This window comes from Phyllostomus discolor, chromosome 11, assembly GCF_004126475.2.
Source record: "Phyllostomus discolor isolate MPI-MPIP mPhyDis1 chromosome 11, mPhyDis1.pri.v3, whole genome shotgun sequence".
NCBI classification, from domain to species: domain Eukaryota; kingdom Metazoa; phylum Chordata; class Mammalia; order Chiroptera; family Phyllostomidae; genus Phyllostomus; species Phyllostomus discolor.
Genome location: NC_040913.2, coordinates 19,901,428 through 19,922,299, shown reverse-complemented (window position 1 = coordinate 19,922,299; position 20,872 = coordinate 19,901,428). Strand labels below are relative to the sequence as shown.

The window sequence follows — 20,872 nt, the reverse complement described above, 5'->3', positions numbered from 1 at the left end:
AAAAAGGATACCTTCTGGAATCAGATACATCACAAGATGTATCTGTACACTGTTGCAAAATGTTGAGTGCATCTGGCAAAGATTAAGGTTATAGCATAAATTAAGGTTATAAATCATAGAAAGAGTCCTAGTATAGCATTTGCTTGCTACTGGTATCATGGCTCCAAGATTGAAATATTGTCTCATGGAGCCTCAGTGAGTTTTAGAGATGTATAAAGCCCTATATACTCTGCTTAGTCACCTTTAACAGTCTTCAACTCATTGCTGTGACCTCAGTATGTGTTCATACTGTTTCTGAATTTTGACAAATAATTTTACCCACTCAGTATTAATCTGTCATTAACTTCATCATTTTTTAATGTTTTAAAGGGGCCAGAGTCTTGACAATCTCAACACAGTGACCCCTGAAGTAAACAGAAGTACCTCAGGGTGAGGATTATGTCTTGTCTTTCTTCCCTCTCCATCAGCGTCCATTTGTGGCACTCTTCAGAGAGATTGTGTGGGAAAGTCTTTGAGCAGAAACCAGAAAGTCCGGACTCCATTACTGGCCGCATGGGTGCCATGCACATGCTGCACTTCCGCTCCTTCAGTTATAAAATCAGGAGAGTCATGGTTCTTCCGCCTTTCCACTTGATCGTTTTGAGAATCAAGTGACATAATGGACATAAAATTCATTTAAAGCAAAAATGTACTATAAATATAAATTATTAACAAAATAGAGTATAGCTACAGCATTAGATAGAATACTTAGAGGGGGCAGGTCAGAGTTTTTGGCAAATCACAACATAATTTCTGAATTAATATTTTAAAAACTCAATCTGGCCTATTTTTATGGTTTTATTTTCAGGGTAAATGAGAAACTTAGCTAGTGTGTCAATGATTTGTATGGAGGTCAAATTTTTTCCTCTTTTAAATGAAGGGCGTGGATTGGTATTAATTCAAATACCAAAACTTAGTATAATTCATCTTGAGTACATATATTCTTTAAATTAAAATATTTAGTTGACTTAATTCCTTTTTCACTGACTGTGTGTTTGTTTGCTTTTTTGTTTAAAGTTTCAGGGACCTTGATAACCTCATCAGAGTGAATCCAAGAACAGAAAAAAGTGTGCAAGGGTAAGATTTAATACGCTGTTCTTTGTTGTTCCATGCTGACCAATGCTTAACATGAAATTAAACCATCATTTGAGCTGACTGACCCTGAACTCAATGAGAGGCGAAGCAAAGCCATGTGATTTCCACCACCTCGTACCTAACATGTAAATGATTTGGTCAATTAGGTGAATAGTTTTTCCAGGATGGACAGGACAATTTCATTCATTGATTTGTTTATTTTTCTTATGCGGAGGGATAGTGCAGGACAGGGGAAGGAGACCTGGGCCGGAACCCATAGATGTGGGTCTGCCCTCTCTAACTGTTGAAGCGGGCTGGCCACTTCCCCTGTTTGGGCTTCCGTTTTCTCATCCTCAAAGTGAGAAAGGTGGACCAGTGCTCTCCAGTGACTTCCAGCGCCAATTCTACTACTCTGTCCCAGTAAGGGGGCTGGAGCAATGGAAAGTGCATACAGTCTGGAGTTAGGTTGCTTAGCTTTAAATCCCAACCCTGTCCCTATTAGCCATGTAGGGAAACCCTGATCTCCCTGCATCTCAGTTTTTCCCCTCTGTGAAACTGGGATGGTAGTTCTTCCGGTCATAGGACTGGCATAGGGATTAAATCACACAAATCATGTACCACTTAGAACAGTGCCTGGCACATCACAAATTTCCTAAAAGCATTAGTTATTGTTTATTATTTCTATGCAGTCATAGTTAGGTCCAAAATTTATGCATTCATTGCACAGAAAAACACCAACCCTTTGAGATGATCTCTGTTTTAATATTTCATAATAAAATATTTTTACAATAAAAATGTTTCTAAGTTTTAATAACTGTTTGCAACCTTGTGATATAAACTGACTGCTGACTTGAGCATTTCTATTTTAAAGGGGCCAAGGCCTTGAGAGCCTCATCAAAGTGGCTCCTGAGACACACAGAACTAACCGAAGGTGAGATTCCTAGAACTCTCCTACCTCTCCCCTCTCGTCTCTATTCAGCTTAAAAAAGTGATACAATTCATTGTCCCATCATAGAGACAGCCAGTGGTAGGACCCAAAATCAACAGCTCTGTGTCAGCAATCTGGCCCTGAGCATTAGTGGAGGAGAGAGAATTCTTTAAATTATGTCTTATCAGTATGGCATTTGTGATCCGTGCTTGGAATTTCCTGAAAATGAATCGGGATTCCCCGTGAGATGGGACATCACCCCAAAACAATTCCCCAGAGTGGAGCAGTCTAAAGAAGTTTGGTGTGAAGAAAATTCCTCCTTCCTTCTTCCACCCTCGTTTATTCCCTTCTGCTTACTGCCTGCCACTCAAAAAACCTAAAGCTGGGAGGTCATTTAAAAAAATTAGTCTTAGTTCATTGAAATAATAAGGAACACAGAGAATTATCTTTAAGGCACATCATGTTAAGTAAGAAAAACTTATGACAAAACTAGGAAGCTATAAATATGTATTGTTATGGTAGTTTGAACATGAGTTGCATATGAAAGACACTAAGGAATGTATCTTCTTTCTGATAGATTCCCTATCCTACTTTGCATATAGGAATGCTGTTTTTTACTCTCTGTAGCTCTCATATAAAGTTTCTTAGGCTAGCCCTGGCCACTATGGCTGGGTTGGTTGGAGTGCCGGCTGGTAACCCGGTCAGGGCACTTGACTAGGTTGTGGGTTGATCCTGGGTTCAGGTCCGAGTGTATACGAGAGGCAACAGGTCAATGCTTCTCTCTCCCACTGATGTTTCTCTCCCTCTCCCTTCCTCTCTCTCTAAAAAGCAAGGAAAATAATGTCCTTGGGTGAGGATAAAAAAATAAAATAAAATAAATTTCATAGGCTAGCTCAGGGGTCAGCCACTTTTACTTAAAGGTCTAGACAGTAAATATTTCAGGTTTGGGGGGCAAAGCCATCTCTGTCTTACCTAGTCAACTAGCAGCCATAGATAATACATTCTAAAGAATGGGCATGGCTGTGCTCCAAGAAACCTTTATTTACAAAACCAGAGACTGCAGGCTGGGTTTTATTTGATGACCATAGTCTACTGACCCATGGGTGGGACAGTATTTTATGTGGGTGCAGGAGAAAGATCAGTTCTGAATGTAGCTTGGGTAGCTTCCGAAACAGCCAGCTGCCCACCCATCCTCACCCTTTGCATACATTTTCATTTACTTTAGGGTTACCCAAAATTTCATTACTCTTCTATCTGAATGTTCAGTGCTAAATTGTCCTTGGATGTCTTTTAACCAAATAAGAATATAAGATTCTGTCATTTACTGGGGGTCAGACACTAACTCTAGAGACTGTGTAATACTTTACATCACAGATTAAGATTCAATGAAAGATAGGTCTCCTTTGTCCTTCTTCGCAGAGGACTTAGTTTCTAAGGCTGAAGATGACCTTAATCATGTGGCCTTTCCCGTGTAGTGTTTGAGCCTCTGCTTTAGTAGCTGCATCCTACCATGTATTGCATTAGGTTATGTGCCCTTCTCTTCCACTTGATAATGAATTGTTTGAGTTAAGAGAATACTTACTAGCTGCGCAGCCTTGGACAAATGGCTTAACCCCCTTTAAGCTTCAGCTTCTTTACTGCAAAGTAAGATTATAAAAGTTACCTTCCTCAAGAGTTACCACAAAAATGAGATAAAATTTTTTTTATCTAAGCACTCAGTGCTCAAAAACTTATCAGACATTATCTGTAGGTGCTATTGTTGCTGTTATATATTTTTTCATTGTTGATTTCCTATTGCACTACTCAATGCATAATTCAAAATAGATATAGATAGCAAAGAAATTATCCTATTATGTTGAGCCTTATGAAATTATTGACATTTATCCATTTTTGTCATTTACCCACTAAATGACAATTCCATGTAGTTCAACATAGTGTGCACAGGAGGATATGTACATGATAAAATGAGTTTATGGATTAACCCTAAAAACTAATTAAGTGATAAAGTCTTTCTGATCTTTTTTATCCTCTGGATATATAACATATTGTCCTCATAATGAAGTATATTATGTTAGGCTTCTTGTTCAGATTTTGGTATTAGGATTTGTATGACAGCCCAATGTAATAAGAGAAATGTCCCTTTTGAGCTATGATTGCCTATTTAAATGTTTAGAATAAAAACAAGTTATATAATCTGAAGTCTTACTAGTTCTGATTTAGCATTGCATGAAGTATGATTCTGAAATGATTTGATTTATATCTTGCAGTAGTCTTAATATTACATATTCATGTTATGTATATTAACTACATGCCTTAGAATCAGAAAATAACTTTTATTTTTGGAGGAGAGGGAGGGAAATAAGGAACACAGAAATGATGAGCAATTTCATATTTTTCTCCCATCAATTACAACCTCCAAAAATATTCTAAATGCTAATTCTATTGTAAAAATGCAATATGGACAGTAAGGAATTTATAAGTAACTTAAATTTGAGGTTGTCTTTAAAGAAATAAGAAGAAAATGAAGATGAATTTTCACATGTACAAAATTATGCAAGAAATGAATCAATAGTGACAATCTGCTTTTCCCTAGGGGGAAAAAGAGATTCAAGTAATGATGAAATTTTAAATTACCAATAATCATTCAATTAAATATTAATGTTGAAAAAACATACAAATTGTTGATTTTAGTTGGTTTTACCAGCTATTAAACCCTATGTCATTGTTTTAGGGACCAGGACCTAAACAATCTCAGCAAACAAAAATTAAGCTTATTAAGATTATTCAGCCCTGGCAGGCGTAGCTCAGTGGATTGAGTGCGGGCTGGGAACCAAAGTGTCCCAGGTTCGATTCCCAGCCAGGGTACATTCCTGGGTTGCAGGTCAGAACCCCCAGCAACCGCACATTGATGTTTCTCTCTCTCTCTATCTCCCTCCCTTCCCTCTCTAAAAATAAATAAATAAAATATTTAAAAAAAAAAAGATTATTCAGAACTCCTAACCAAGCCTCCAACTTATGACAAAAATAAGATTAACTATTTGTCTAAAGACATTTTGAAAGGGGACATCAGAAAATAAGAAAACAAATTGATTTGTTGATGTGTGATTATATTGTATAAATTTTTCTTTTATTATTTTTTCCACTTCACTAGAATGTTATTTAAAATGTTAATATTGATGCTAATTCTGTATAATTACTACTTGAGAAATTCATTTTTACATGAAACAGCAAAACTAGTTTATTACTGTAAATTTATAGTTAATAAATATTAAGTTTATAACTGAATAAATTAAAGAACATTGACTTTCTACTCCTACCCAAGAATTAATTTTTAAATGACTCCTAAGAAAATCAGCAACATAATGTTCTTATACTTGGTTAAAATAGTTATGCCTGATATTAAATTTACTCCTGTCTTCTTGAGAAGTTAAGAACCATTATACCCTAGAGCGTAAGTTGAGAAAAGCATGGCAGAGCAGCTCCATGCTACCTCTCAATTCCTGTGAAGATAACAGTGGTGACAAGCACTGTGCAAATGTAAGGAATCATTATGAACACGGAGAGAGGAAGGATGCTAGTAGAAAGGAACATGGGGTTGGGATCCAGTTGCCATGGTTTCAACCCTGGTTCACCCTCAGTCACTTCTTAGGTACCTGGCCCCAAGGAATGTCTTAATTCCTCTGAAGTTCAGTTTCTTTATTTGTTAGCAGGGGGGATGGTAGTATACATCTTATTGGGTTGTTTCGAGGATTTTAAACAGGTAACTAATGTGTATAAAGTAGAAGCAATAAATTTATCACTATCCAGGATTTCACTGAATGATTCAAGTGTCAAAAGAAAAAAACGCCAGTTATAAAATTTACTGATTTCCAGCTGAATTTGACCTTTTATCTTATTTTGTTTTTAGCAATGAACAAGGTCTTGATGGACTTATTAATCCAAGCCCCAAAGCTGTCAGAAACATGGCTGGGTAAGAGAAGGATGTTTTTCTTTTCTTTTCTTTTTCTTTTTTTTTTTTTTGGAGGGGGGTGTTGTGTCTTTTTAACTAAGTACAACATGAACATAAATGACATAATCCTTGTATTTACAAATTGAATATAAGTCTTTTAAAAGCACCACAATTTGTATATGTCCCTGGAAATTAGATTATCTGTTTGGTAATAACAAGGTAGGCAGGGAAGAGAACATACAGTAGTGGCTTCACTGCTTTCAGTCTCAAGTAGAGCAGTTGATGAGAGAGTTGGGGTGGGAACATAACTAGTCTGTGTTGTTTGTTTTGTGGAATTAACATGGACACTTTTGTCTCTCCAACTGATTAAAAATTATTAATCGTGATTTTTTAAAAGATCTAGATACTTCCTTAGGCTCATCACGAGCAAATATCATTCACCTTGTTTTTGGAGAGTATTTTCTGGTAGTTAGATGGCTTGCTGCTCCCAGCAAAGTTATAGACCTAAATTTTGATGATTTTTTAAATAGTATCTGTAGGATGATGAAATTCACTTTTTGTCTCTGGTTATGTGAAGATTTTATATTATTATATACTTCTATTAATGTATATTTTGACGATGTTTTCATAATTTTTCTTCTTGAGTTTAGTTGATACATGTAAAATTGTAAAATTTTAGAGGTGGAATGAAGGAACCTCAGAAAACTCGAGACCCATGGTTTGAACAACTTAGAAACCTCAGTTTCAGCTGAACCTAATCAATGTACAGAAGAGGCGTTTCAGATTCAGGAAGGTTACTTGGCCAGGGTCACAGAGGAACACTCGTGGAGGACTGACAGTAGTTCTGTGATCTGTTAGGCAGTGAGGCATTGCGAGCACCTCCTGGGTTTGAAGAGTACAGTAGGTATCATGAGGAGCACACTAGATATAATGATAGGCCATGGATGCCAAAACGAGAATTCCACAGACAAAGTGAATCCTATTAACAGATGTCAATTATCCTAGATTAAAGCTAATTGTGTATCAGGGCACAGAGATGTTATTCCGAGACAATAATAGGTTGTCAATTTAATCTAGTACATTTTGGAATACTCACATACTACTCGCTGGATATAGACTGTGTGGTTAGTGTGTTGTATTTAAAAAGAAAAAGAGGCATTGGCTAGCTAGTTTAACAAACAGGGCAAGCAGTAAATTTCAGATTCATAGATTCTCAGAAGCAGATGTTAGAGATGGGAAGAGACTTAGTGATGATCCAATCCAATCCCCTCATTTTACAGATGAGAATACTGAGGCCAGGGGCAAAAAGCAGTCATCTGTGCGTTCTATTTTCCAGCCTAACTCCCAGCCCAGTTCCTGTTTTTGAAACCACAGCACAGGGACTTTTCAGAGGGAAAAGTTCTTAATTACCACATTTGCTCTGAATAATTTGTCAGTGTGTGCTGGTCATGTGCTCTGGCAGGAAAGCCTGTGAAATCAGAGAATTTTCCTTCTGATCCAGCATAATTCATCCTTCCCTGGATTGGTTAAAAAACTTACTTCAAGGCTATTCCATGCCAAATCAGGACATCTCAAACTAAATGATGAGATAGCCAATCCTTCCTATTTCCAACCAGCTTAAACCCTTATTACCTCTAACCTAGCTCTTTTAATTCTTTTGCATTTACAGAAATCAAGATCTTGACAAGCTCATCAAAGTGAATCCTGAAACTCTCTCCAATAACCGCAGGTAACAACTATATTCATTATTGTGCTTCAGTCAGGAAGACTGTTTTGTTTTATTAGTGCTCTAAGCAGATTTATAATCTTAATGACATTATCAAAAGAACCTCATAATTAATCAGCCATCGTTTTATTTTTCTATTTAAAGAAACCAGGATCTTGATAACCTCATCAAAGTGAATCCTGCCGTGATCAGAAGCAATCAGAGGTAACCACAAAAAAGCAGTCATTTCGTCTTTTCATCTGTCTGTTGTAGTGGATTTATAATGCTTCTTTGCTGAACTGGCAGCACAAAAGATCCTTTCACTAATCCAAACTTATTTCTTTCTCTTTGAATAGCCAAGACTTGGACAAGCTTATCAAAGTGAAACCTTCGGCTCTTAGGAACACGGAACGGTTAAGTGACTTTCTCTAACTATCTTGACATGTTCTCAAGCTTCTGGCTTAGGCATTTTCTTTCTTTTCTCTTTCCTTTCCTTTCCTTTCCTTTCCTTTCCTTTCCTTTCCTTTCCTTTCCTTTCCTTCCCTTCCCTTCCCTTTCCTTTCCTTTCCTTTCCTTTCCTTTCCTTTCCTTTCCTTTCCTTTCCTTTCCTTTCCTTTCCTTTCCTTTCCTTTCCTTTCCTTTCCCTTCCTTTCCTTTTCTTTTCTTCTCTTTTCTTTTTTTTCTTGAAGTCTTTTGTCATTCTTTACTGTCAGATGGGGACGTTTGTCACCCATGTGGCTCCTATTCAGCAAGAAAACATGCTGTGTTCTTCTGGAATCCATTGTTTGGTTTTAGACTCAGCTCTGCACTTCTCATTTGCACTAAAGCTTCTCAGTGTGTGTTGTCTTTACAAAAATAGTGTCAGGACTGAAGTGAAAAATGAGTGAAATCAAATAAGAAAAAAAGTATTTCAGAGAAGTAGACCCAAATTTAGGGTTTACATAGATACCTGCAGAGATTGGAGAGGATATCAGGGTTTTCGGTCTCTACCTACAGACTAGATAGGTCCGTAGCTAGTGTGGGCTCACAAAATATGGGAGCATATTTTAGCATTGGAATTCCATTTGAGTTCTGCAAATATCTTATAATTCACTATCTTTGTGTCATATTATTCACCTAAAAGGCTTTATCAATAGTTAATAGATAACGTACCAGAGTGCATTGCATTAGAAATCCAAATTGTTCTACTGACTTGAAATCTTATCATAAGAAATGTATAGATGGGAATCATAGTCTCAATATCCCGTGGTGAAGAAAGCAGATTAACACAGAAAAGTGCTTCGAATTCACTGGGAGAAGGAGGGCAGGGCTTATGCTCACTGATCTAGCTCTCATCTCTCCTAGTCTGTTTCCTATGTTAATGCTGCATTTTACTTTTTCTGTTGGTATGTTTTTATCATGTTGTAGGGGTTTCTGAAGCAGGAAGGCACAAAGGTGGTTGTTACTTAGAGAGTAGCATTTATTAAATGCCTATCATGGGACTGTCAACTCATATACATTTAACCTTCATGACAACCCCATGAGAAATCCATCAGTATATCATCCTTTTAAAAGAGGGAACTATAGCTGAAAGATATGAAATAGCCTTTTCAAGACAGAAAACACATCCTGGGTCTAAACTCAAGTCCTTCTGATGCCACTACCTACGAGAAAAGCGAAAGTTCTGTGGCTCAAACAGCTCAGACTCCCCTTTCTTTTAATTCTTCATACTCTTCACAGTGCCTTCCCTTCTAATGGCTCACCTCCCTCTGCAGTTAAAGGACTGCAGTTAGACACATTTATTCCAGAAAATTATTGTTAAAATGAGGGGCAGGAGAGAAAGTACCTATCTCACAGAGGTTTCCTAATAGCTGAAATACCAGCAGACTCAGGGTGTCGGCCCTGCCATTAATAATTGTACAGAAATGTGGTAAGAAGAACCATTTCTTCGCAGTGAACTGGTGGGGGCAGATTTTCTTTTATTGTAACATGGAGGTTTCCAACCATGTTGGGAGTGATTAGGTTTAATGATCACGTGTGGCTACTGCAGCAAACATCCCCCCTCTCTCCCCCTCTCCAATCCTCCCTCACCGCCTTCTTCTAACTTTCTTCTCCTTCCCTCCCTCCCTCCCTCTAGTGCATGTGCTATGTTGGCAGACAGTGCTAACTTCCTCACAAGAGTTTTGTCTTTTGTTTATTAGAAGAAGCTAATTTTTTAAAAAAATATTGTTTGTATTTCAGCAACTCTTAATAAAATATCTATAAAAAGATGACATTTTCCTTATACACATAGGATTTTTATTTTAAAATATTTTTAAAACATTGGCCATGATGTTGTTTTAAGATGGCGGCTTGATCCACAAATGTAACCTAAGTGATATCTGATGATTCTTCAGTATTTGATATAATCTGCTCTGACGTTCAAGAATGATCCCAGAACAGGCAAACAAGAAAGACTAAGCTGCCTATTTGAAAATAAGTGACTTCATTCAGCCGGTGCAGCCACCTATATCTATAATGTGTCTACACTGACTGCTTGATGCCAGTGGATAGAGAGAAGGATATTTTAAAGTGCCTCTCAGTGGGAATAACAGCCACAAAGAACTTTTACATCCAATTTCATGTGACGTGAACACTGATTATTTAATAGTGTAACAGCAGTGAATCAGAGCTCTTTTATGTGATTTTGCTGACATTTCCAACAGCTGTATACTTAGTTCAGAATTGGGGGCGGAATAAACTTCAGTCATCGATCAGAATGTAAGCAGGTGTCCCCGAGCTCCTTCTAGGAGCACAACGACCTGAACACACGCAGATGTGCACAGAATTTGCATTGATTCAGGGAGAAACTGCCTGGCTTTTAGCAGTGACAGTTTCACATCTTCATGAACGAAGAAATATTAAAGAGAGAAATTAAATTATTTGTAGTCTATACACTGCTTTTCCCAAACGAAGGTTGAAAAGCATGCCCTGGCTGGTGTGGCTCAGTGGATTAAATGCCAGACTGTGAAGCAAAGGGTCATTGGTTCGATTCCTAGTCAGGGCACATGCCTGGGTTGCAGGCCAGGTCCCCAGTAGGGGGCGTGGCAGAGGCAACCACACATTGATGTTTCTCGTCCTCTTTTTCTCTCTCTCTTCCCCCCTCTATAAAAATAAAGAAAATCTCTAAAGAAAGAAAGAAAGAAAGAAAGAAAGAAAGAAAGAAAGAAAGAAAGAGAGAGAGAGAAAGAAAGAAAGAAAGAAAGGAAGGAAGGAAGAAAGATGTCATCTAGTGACATTTAGGCCTTGCATTAGAAAAGGCATTCTTCATCTGAAACAGAAAAAAAAAACCCCTGAAAACCTCTGAACTATTAATAGTATTATATTGAATACTTTTACCTTTTGAAGGGCTTCCTATTTGCTGAGACATACCTCCAAGTTTTTAGTATTTTAGTAAGAGTCCCTTCATACTGTATTTTTTAAATATTTCTGCTCCAGATAGAAAGCTGGAGGGTGGGGAAGAGGATGACATTGATTCTTTCCATTGCCTCATCGCCCACAGTCAATAGGTCACTCTGCATGCTCCTAAGTCCATCAGGAGCAGAGACGCTCCATCATCCCCAGGACTACTGTAGTCTAGATCACCGGGCCGTCTCCTGACCAGTTCCTCTGCTGCCGGTCATACCTTCTACCCTCCAGCCCCTTGGCCACACTGCAGAGTGATCTTCCCAAAACAGCCATCTGATCACATCGTTCTTCTGATGGAATCCTTCAGTGGCTTCTCACAGCCACTGGATAATGGCCAGACTCCTTAACCTGGTTTCCAAAGTCCCTGCCCTCATCCTGCTTCCATAGGCCTTCTCACTACATCCTCTATTATGTTCCATAAACTCACCCCAACTTATGCACACTCCTCACTCCTCCTTCCTCGCTATTGTGTGGGTAACTTCTGCTCATCCTTTAGGTCTCAGCCTGGGCATCTATCTCTCAGGCTCTGGAAATTTCACCCTTCCACCCTGCCCACCACATCTGCCTCAGGTCCTTCTAGACATTCTCAAGCGCTCTACACTTTCTGTCCCACTGCGCTCGTCTCTTAGAGGGAATGATTATTTAATCATCTCTCTTTAACTACAGGATTTTAATGTCCTCTTCACCGCTTTATCTTCAGTGCATAGCACTATGCATGGCTCATATCAAGGGCTTAATGAGTACTCCCTGAATTAAAGGCTAAGTTTCAAACTAATCAAGGCCCTATAATAATCCTCCTACATAAAGCCTATTGCTTTCCAGCTCTGACATTCTGAGACCCTTAAATGAAACCAGAATGAAGAATCTGTTATCTCCTAAATGGTCTGCTGGAGCCAATGACTACCTCCTGCTTGTGGCAAAATCTCAGTGAACCACGATGTAGTAGCACCATTAACATTCTTGGTCATGTTTCATATTTCAAATATCTAAATTCTTCCATTTCTTTATGGACCTGTGAATTTCTTCAATATATAATCTTTGGAACACCCTCATTGAAAAAGGTGGTAAAAAGTATAAAGCTGGGTCCACTCGGCAACGTCAACAGAGCTGAAGAAGTGCGATCATCTCCCTGTGTTCTGTACTCCCTTCAGAGACAGACACTCCTTTTGAACTAAAGTTAAAGGCAAGGGTTTGTTCTTGGCATACAAGAAGTACCATAGGAAAAATTTTATGTGGACACTCTTAATTTTGCAAATGTGTTTGATACTAGGCAGAAACAATTTAAGTAGGCTGTAGTGAGAGAAACATATTGAAGCTTTTCATAAATGCCTCCCACACCTTCGTGAGAGAAGAGCAGTCGGGATTAAGCTGATAACCTTCTCTCACACAGTGCTTATCCTAGGAGAGGTTGTATAATAAGAGACAATAATTAAAGGGAGTCAAATATACGGGGACAGAAGGAGGCGAGGCTTTGGGTGGTGAACACACGATGCTACAATATACAGATGATGAGTTATAGAATTGTACACTTGAAACTTATGTTATTAACTAATATCACCCCAATAAATTTAATTTTAAAAAAGAGACAATAATATCTTCATCCAGCAAATCTCTATTTGTCCCTTAATCTGCTCTGTAAAGCAGTGTTATATTCCTTAAAGAGGCATTAAAAATTAAATTACATGACAACAAAGATAAATGCTTATATTCAAATGTGTGCTCTGACCCTATACACATCTCATATTTTCTCCCAAACATTTTACAGTCTACACAGAGAGAAGCATTTTAGCTGCTATTATTAACAGAATTTCTTTTTAGCATTTCTCACTGTATCCGCAGAGAGGTGATGATTTTTCTTAGTGTTAATTCCAGATGCTCATAAACTATAAAATTTTAAGGCCTTCCTTCTGCTGCAACTGCCACAGAAAGTGTTGGAATCAAGTCTGCTCCACCCTGCAGCATTTGGCTGGGCTTCTATTAAAATCTCTTTTCACGCTTTGACTCACAACTCTTCATCTTCTACCACAGTGCAAAAGACACAATGCAATAGATGTGATCTTAATTAAAGAATGGAATTTATTTTTACTTCCTTCAGCTTGGGAAGTTTATGGGCAATCTGAACTTTTTTATTGAGTCTTCAAGTGCTGAAGACGTTAATCGGCCAAAGCAAATATACATTTTATTCTTTACATAATCTGGGACTTTTTATTTTGCCTTAAATATTAGTATAGACTATTCAGAATTGCATCTTATAATCTGCCCTACCAAAGTTGATGTGTGGCACTATTTAATGAAAACACCAAAAATTCTATGAAACCACCAATAATATGGTTTGTTTGATCGTTCACTTAGACCGCTGTGGGAGTGTGTACCTTTGAAGGCATGCACAGGTTCCAGTTTCAAGTTATCTGCTTATATCGTTGTTACGTGTGTAGGATCCTGGTTTCTTTTCTCTCCTCCAGTCCAAACCAGCTCCCGTTCTCCCTCACAAGAGCTGGGGTCCAAAAAGACTTGGAAGGGGAGTGAGGGAAGTGGTGGTAGGGGGTTGGGGGAGTGTAAGCTGAGCAAACACACAGCCAACAGGCTTGAGAAATGCCAGAGTGAGTGAGGGTGTCCACCATCAGGCTGAGAAACTTAACATAATCGTGTTGTGAGGGCAGAAGCGGATCCGTGTTAGTTTGCTAGGGCTGCCGTAACCAGAAGTACAGACTAGGTAGCTCAAAGCAAAAATTTATTTTCTCAGAGTTCTGGAGGTTAGAAGTCCAAGATCAAGATGTCAGTAGGGTAGATTCCTTCTGAAGGCCACGAGGAAGGGCTCTCCATTATAGGTCTCTCTCCTTGTCTTGTAGGGGGGGCTGTCTTCACCCTGCATCTTCACGTGGCCTTCCATGTACATGAGTCTGAGTCTGAATTTCCTCTTCTTACAAGGATTCCAGGCATATTGGATTAGAGCCCATCCTAATACTTCCTTTGAACTCGATTATCTCTACAAAGACCAAGTAAAGCCTCATACTGACATAATGTCATCGGGGCTTCAACATATGAATGTCATGGTGGTGGGGGGTGCACAATTCAATATACAACAACATCCCCAAAAGGAAACAAAACCAGGGTGGGGAAGTGTGTAAAAAAAGAAAGAAATATGTTCAATCCAGGGGTGAGGTATAAGGCAGGTTCCAGGTGGCTGACACAAACGGAGGTGGAATGTCCGTTGCTGCCCTCACTGATCGTTTCTCTCTGGCTGTGGTGCACACTGTGCTTGGGTGTGGGCGGGGCTGCCTGCTCTACAGGTTCAGGGTCTGATGTTTTCCCCCTAGGGCTCCTTTCATGTCTTTCCCAGAGCTAGGTAAGGTAATAATGGATTTCCCCCAGAGAAAAAGAGAATTTAAGTTAATTTAGTTAAACTTCTACAGCTATATTTGGAGAGCTCACTGTGTGCAAGGTGGTGTTAGGTCATGGTCACGGGTCGCTGCTCTCAAGTTATAATGAAAAAATGGCAGTCCGTCCACCCAAGGTTAGCAATGAGACGCTGACTAACTTACGGACTTACCAATTGTCAATGATTTGGATGTTATAACGAAGAATATTAAATCTTAGTCTACATCTAAGGGAATTTTTAATATTATTTTTCATCCTTACCAATATTAATTTTGAGAGTGAGAGTTCCTACATTGATTATAGGTAAAATAACCTTATTTAATTCTATTCAGGCTCAGAAAGGAGATTTAGAAAAACTGAAGTTAATTCTAAAGATGTGAAAAGGTAGGGCAGAAAGAAAAAAAGGGAAGGGTTTACAGGAACAAATATAAAGGACGCATGGACAAAAACTAAGGGGGGTGGAAAAGGGAGAGAGGAGGGGAGGGATGGGAGTAAAGGGCAGAAAACTGTACTTGAACAACGATTAAAATAAAATTTAAAAAAAGAAAAAATTAAAAAAAAATGCAACAGTAGTCTCTCAACATTTTGGAATCAGTAACACCTACTGCCACATCACTATACTTCCATTAACGATGATTTACTTCTGCTTATTCAGCTCACCTGCAACTGTAGTCATTGTGCCCACAAAATTTATTTACCCACACTCATGTATTCTCGCCGCAATCTTACATGTTTAGATACTACTATCCTGGTTTATAAAAGAAAGCTGAGAAATGTCGTCACACTTGCTCAGAGGAGTGGGTAGATGGCCTCACTCTGACTGTTACACAGCGCTCTGAGCCAGCAAGGTCCATGACAAAGGCTTCTCCAAACTCATGAAAAAAATCAAGTACTGCCAGTGTTATGGCAAAGCTGTGCTGTAAATAACTAATATATGAATAACATACCAGAGAATATTTATTGTATCTTATGCAAGTGTGTCAAATTATAAATATAGCCCAAGATTTAAGAATTTAATCGTCCCATTTATCCTTCACATTATGAATTATTAACTCAAATTTTGGGTTGATTTTTCATATTTCCATAATCCAAAAAGCTGGAATGAAATCTCTAATTAAATATCCAAGAAATGATTTCAGATGGACAGATGGCTCAGCCTCAAATCTTGACTCTTTTACAAATTAGTTAATTGACCTTGGAAAATTCACTTAGCCTTTCTGAGCCCCAGATGCTGTCCTGCAAGATTTCATGAGATCTGAATGAGATAATCCCCATGGAAACACACAATTAGTGCTTTGTGGCTCAACGTAGTACTCATTGCATATTAGCTAAATGTGAATAGCAGAGGTTCCTTTCAGACCAGATTTCTCAGTCCTCCCTAAAATTAGTTCCTCTCTCTCTCTCTCTCTCTCTCTCTCTCTCTCTCTCTCTCTCTCTCTCTCCCTCTCCCTCTCCCTCTCCCTTTCCCCCTCCCTCGCTCTCTATCACTCTCTCATGCTTTGGTTGCACAGATCTATAGTTCAATGTCAGCTATAGCTCAATGTCAGACTGTCAATGTCCCATGTCCTTATACCACAATGACTACGTCCAAGATTGTGTGCTGATTTTAATGTTTTAGTTCTGTTTTTCTAATTTCCTAAAGTTATATTGTAACTAAAATACATATATATAATTTTTATATTTTTTCTATAGAGATCGGGACCTGGAAAATTTAATTGAAGGAAATTCTAATGCGTCTAAAAATGAGAGTGGAAGGTAAGTGAGGCTTATTATAATTTACTTTCACTTTATGAATTCTGTATGAGCCTGCATTAGTTATGTAAACTTGGAATATTTTCTGAGAAATCAGACTACAGTATGGTATTTAAATATAAATACTACCTCAATACAAAAAAAAGAACAATGTACAGGGTGTTTAATAAACTGATATAGAAGAAACTTAACAAAACTCCAACTGTTGAAATTTCTGACTAAAAAACCTGCTGTTCTATTGCTTAGTGTAAAAGGCGTCATGGAAATTCAAATTTCTGCACTTGGTCTGTGAAGGCTTATTTTTACCTACTGTTGCTTGGTAGGCTTTCAGTGGTGCAGAAAGCACCCTGAGAATATCTCCCTTGGATGTCTGGTGCTAAAAGAACATGCAGATTCATCACAGCCACAAAACAGGACCTCACTGCGAAATGTTTTTACACCACACAGTATAATGGCTTTAAAACTGTTGTACCTGGTTGCTTTTACAGGAAGGTTTGGGTGGAAGCTGTACTTTGTTATTGTTACAAGCTGTTTAAATCAGGAAAGAATGTTAAAAATTATTCCATGTTTAGCAGTTCTTCCCCCAGCATATGTAGGAAGGGATCCTGAAAACAATAGGGTCCTATTTTGTGTGTTCCTAAGGGTCACCTGCCTCTTCTGTTTAAAAATTACTTTTAATTTTAATATAAAGAAATGATAGTGTTTATATTTTGTGCAGGGAATAGAAGAGCAGGAAAAGATCTGGGTTACTTATTTTTCCCCCAATGTGTACAAAAGGCTCTTGCATCTAATGGGTAGTTTCTTTCTGTTCCCTTAATTCCCTGAATCATCCACCTCCTTTTTCGTGTCGTACTAAGTGAGCCTTTGATAAAACGAGAGACCGATTTTCAGTAAGATCTGTTTTTCTTGGAAAAACACTCACTACTTTGAGAGCAGGACAGGGCTTACGATGAACTGGTCTCATGCAAATATTATTTGGGAGTGATCACAGTGAAAAACAAATACAAGTAAATGATGGAGTGTGATTTAGAAACTTCCCATTTAATATGATTTGAGAGGTGCTTTAGTTTCAGGCGGGCTTGCTCATGAAATGGGGGCTTATTGGAAGGACACATGGGGAAATATCGACTGAATTCCATCAAAACTCAAGAGCAGCAATGGCAGCATGGCTGGGCTTCCCAGGAGCCTGAACTGGAAGGTTGTTCATTTTTGACCAGCAGACATGCCCTTAGGAAAACCTGGACGTTAACCCTAGGTTTTTTGGTTTTTGTTTTCTGTCATTAATATAATGTAGCTACTTCCCAAATGTTGGTTTCTGCCTATTTTTCTCCTGCTCCTTTCTCTACTAATTAGCTTCCTTATTTTCTACTCTTTATCAGTTTGATAACCAAGAATTTTTCCTGTCTCACAGCTTCTGCTTTCTCACAACTTCAACTTACCCCAGCTTTCCGTGGTGTGTCAGGCGCCTTTAGCAAGGCTGTGTGGGCATAGCCACCTGCCTAGAAGCTGTGGAAATGGAAATGCCACCTGGGGCTCCAAAGGGCACACACTGTCCTTTCCCTTTCTGCAGTTTCGTCTGTGCCTCCTACAGGATATGCCGCCTTTTGCCATATATAATGCACATGCTTTTGCCCAAATTTTTGAGGGGGAAATAAGGATGCGCATCATACATGGGCATAATGATTACATACCATGGGGATAATAATCCTGTGTATAACACGCATGAAAACATCGGTGCACATTATGCACAGCAAAATACGGTAATCCAACTATCACATATACATTCACAAGTGCACCCACCCTCTCCCTGGTGGGAGGGTGTTGACCACGCTCAGTTACTACCTCCAGAGGCTTTAACTGTCCCCACCGCAACACCATTTGCGGATCCCTGAGTTCTGTTGCCAGGCAGTAGTCATCCGCCTTCAGCTCTGTCACAGTCATGCACAGGTATGAGTCCTCGTGGCTCTGCTATTCACACATGAAATGGTAAATGGACTCACTGCCCAAGCACTGACAGAACGACTAGAATAAAATTTTTCATTTGAAAAAGAGTGAGAAAAGAAGAGATCTTCGGCTTCAATTCTTATGTCTATGTGAGAAAGGAAAAGTTCACTTGTCTCTTAAAATGAGCGAATAACAGGAAAAAAAACTGATGATCAGAGAATAAGAGAAATGACCAGGGTAGTAAATTACAGCAGTGGAATGAACGCAAGTGTTCTGGCATCAAGTTCTCTGTACATTTTTCTATGGTAGTTATTTTTATACACTTAACATATATAACCTTTGCAGTTTTCTGGAGGTAAACCCTAACACATGTGATACAGGATGGTAAACTCTTAATAAGCCTTTATTCTCTATGCAGACAAGATTTATAAAGTTTGTGATAATAAGGATGTTTATGGGTTGAAATTGATTTTGCTTTTTAATCTCAGAGTGTTAAGGTTAAGTTAATAAGACAATGGAAATTAAGTAAGAATCTGGAGCTAGTCTATTGAACTGGGACTTGATTCACTTTATGGATGTATTTACTTTGTACAGTAATTAGATGTCCAAGTAAATATACATGTTCTAATTAGTATATCCACCGAGTTGTGCAACCATTACCACGATCAATTTTAGAACCTTTTTATCACCTTGAAAAGAAATCCCATGCCCATCAGCGGCCACACATCATTTTCCCCCAACCTCTCAGCTCAGGCACTGCGAATCCACTCCCTGCCTCCATGAATTGCCGCATTCTGGATATTGTGTACACATGGGATCTTATAATATGTGGTCCTTTGTGATGGGCTTCTGTTACATAGCACAATGTGTTTCAAGATCCATTCGTATTATAGCATGTATCAGTATTTCATTTCTTTTTACTGCCAAATAATATTCCATTGTATGTATTTCCAGCATTGTGTTTATGTATTCATCAATTTGAGGACATTTAGGTTGTTTCTACTACTAGACTATAATTCACTCTTATGAAGAATCCTGCTATAAACATTTGTACATAAGTTTTTCTGTAACATATGCTTTCATTTCTCTTGGGTGTATACCTAGGAGTGGAATTGCTGGATTGCATAGTAACTGTATATTTAACAATTTGAAGAACTGATGGACTGTTTATCAAATCAGCTGTGCCATTCGATGCTCTCGTTAGCGGTGTGTGAGCATTCCAGATAGGTGAATGTTCAAGCTGAGGTTCCCCTGCAGGAAACACCTTCTCAGGTGTAATTCCATTTGGAGTCTCTAAGATCCAACACAATGTTTGGGTTTATATTTTATAGAGTTGCTGATTAATTAATAACGCTATGCAACAAAGCAAAGCTATGACCATTAATCAGAATTTATGATCCCTCAGTTTATTGCAATGAAAGATAACTTAACAATCAAGCTGTCAGGGGACAAACACTGTGAGTCATGAGTTCTCTTTCATGACTGTCACTCAAGGCACTGGAGAGGGGTAAGTTGGCAGAGAGTCCCCCGGGGCACTGGTTCTCAGACTTCAGTGCCCATCATCATCACCTGCGGGTCCAGGGACCACGCTGGGAGAACCTCTGCTCCTCTGAGTGAGACGTCGGACTGTCCGGCCTCCAAGGTGGCCATTCCCAGCCTTGATGCACGTGCAGACTCACTGGAGGGGTAGAGAGGAATCCCAGTGCCCAAGCTGTTCCTCCAGCTAATTAAATCAGTAGCATTTTGAAAATCACTACAGGTTATTTCACTGGTTGTCAGCGTATTATCTAGCTATTTTCACAGTTCTTAATAATAAAAAAAAATTAGTGTTACCACTTAATGGCATCAAGATAAAATTTCCTTTGTAAAATCTATCACCATCCCATGAAAAAAAAATGCTTTGAAACTATCACATGATGATTATGTGGAAGTGGTATCCTGATTTGGATTCTGGAAGTGAGAAGGACGTCAGGGGGAAGATGAGTGAAAGACAAATAAACTCCTTACATCAGTTAAATGTATTGTGGCCATGTTAACTCCTCAGGGTTGCCAATGTGCCGTGCTTATGTAAGATACCAGCACCAGGAGAAGCTGGGTGCAGGGTGTATGGGGGTTCATGATGCTATCCATGCAGCTTTTCTATACATTTAAAATCATTCTAAAATAAGAAGTCCATTTTTAAAAACTCTTATCACCTCCCTAACCTAGTTGAGAAGCAATATCCATGAGAACTTGTTCCACATTCCAAATTTATTTATTAACATTTGTTTTTTATTCACAATTATAAAACATAAATCTTTCATGAAGGCATTGTCATTAATCTCATAAACCCAACTAAGAAATGATACTTTTATTAGTCTATTCAGGCCACTATAACAAAATACCCCAGACTGGGTGGCTTAAACCACAGAAATTTATTTTCTCACAGTTCTGGGGGCTGCAGTCCAGGACTGAGATACTGCCAGGGTCAGGTCCTGGTGAAGCCTCACTCCTTGCCCTGCAGACGGCCCCTCCTCACGGTGCCCTCAGGTGGCCTCTCCTCCGCAAATGCATGCGCACAGCGGGAGACCTCTGAGGTCCCTTCCTCTTCTCATAAGGACACCAGTCCTGTGGACTTAAGGCTCCATCTGCCCTTATGACCTCACTTCGCCCTTATTATCTCCTTATAGGCCCTGTC

At 38.8% G+C, this 20,872-nt stretch overlaps 1 protein-coding gene across 5 annotated transcripts in view; it reads left to right on the top strand.

Moving 5' to 3' along the window:
* Window positions 1-20,872, top strand: part of SCEL (sciellin) — a 101,827-nt gene that overhangs the window by 68,026 nt on the left and 12,929 nt on the right. For 4 of the 5 annotated variants that reach the window (XM_036011254.1, XM_036011255.1, XM_036011253.1 and 1 more), the window contains 8 exons: window positions 370-429; window positions 1,057-1,116; window positions 1,985-2,044; window positions 5,949-6,011; window positions 7,660-7,719; window positions 7,861-7,920; window positions 8,052-8,108; window positions 16,192-16,254. In XM_036011254.1, coding sequence (XP_035867147.1) covers window positions 370-429; window positions 1,057-1,116; window positions 1,985-2,044; window positions 5,949-6,011; window positions 7,660-7,719; window positions 7,861-7,920; window positions 8,052-8,108; window positions 16,192-16,254 — 483 coding nt within the window. The remainder of the gene's footprint in view (window positions 1-369; window positions 430-1,056; window positions 1,117-1,984; window positions 2,045-5,948; window positions 6,012-7,659; window positions 7,720-7,860; window positions 7,921-8,051; window positions 8,109-16,191; window positions 16,255-20,872) is intronic. The other variant, XM_036011256.1, reaches the window with a different exon arrangement.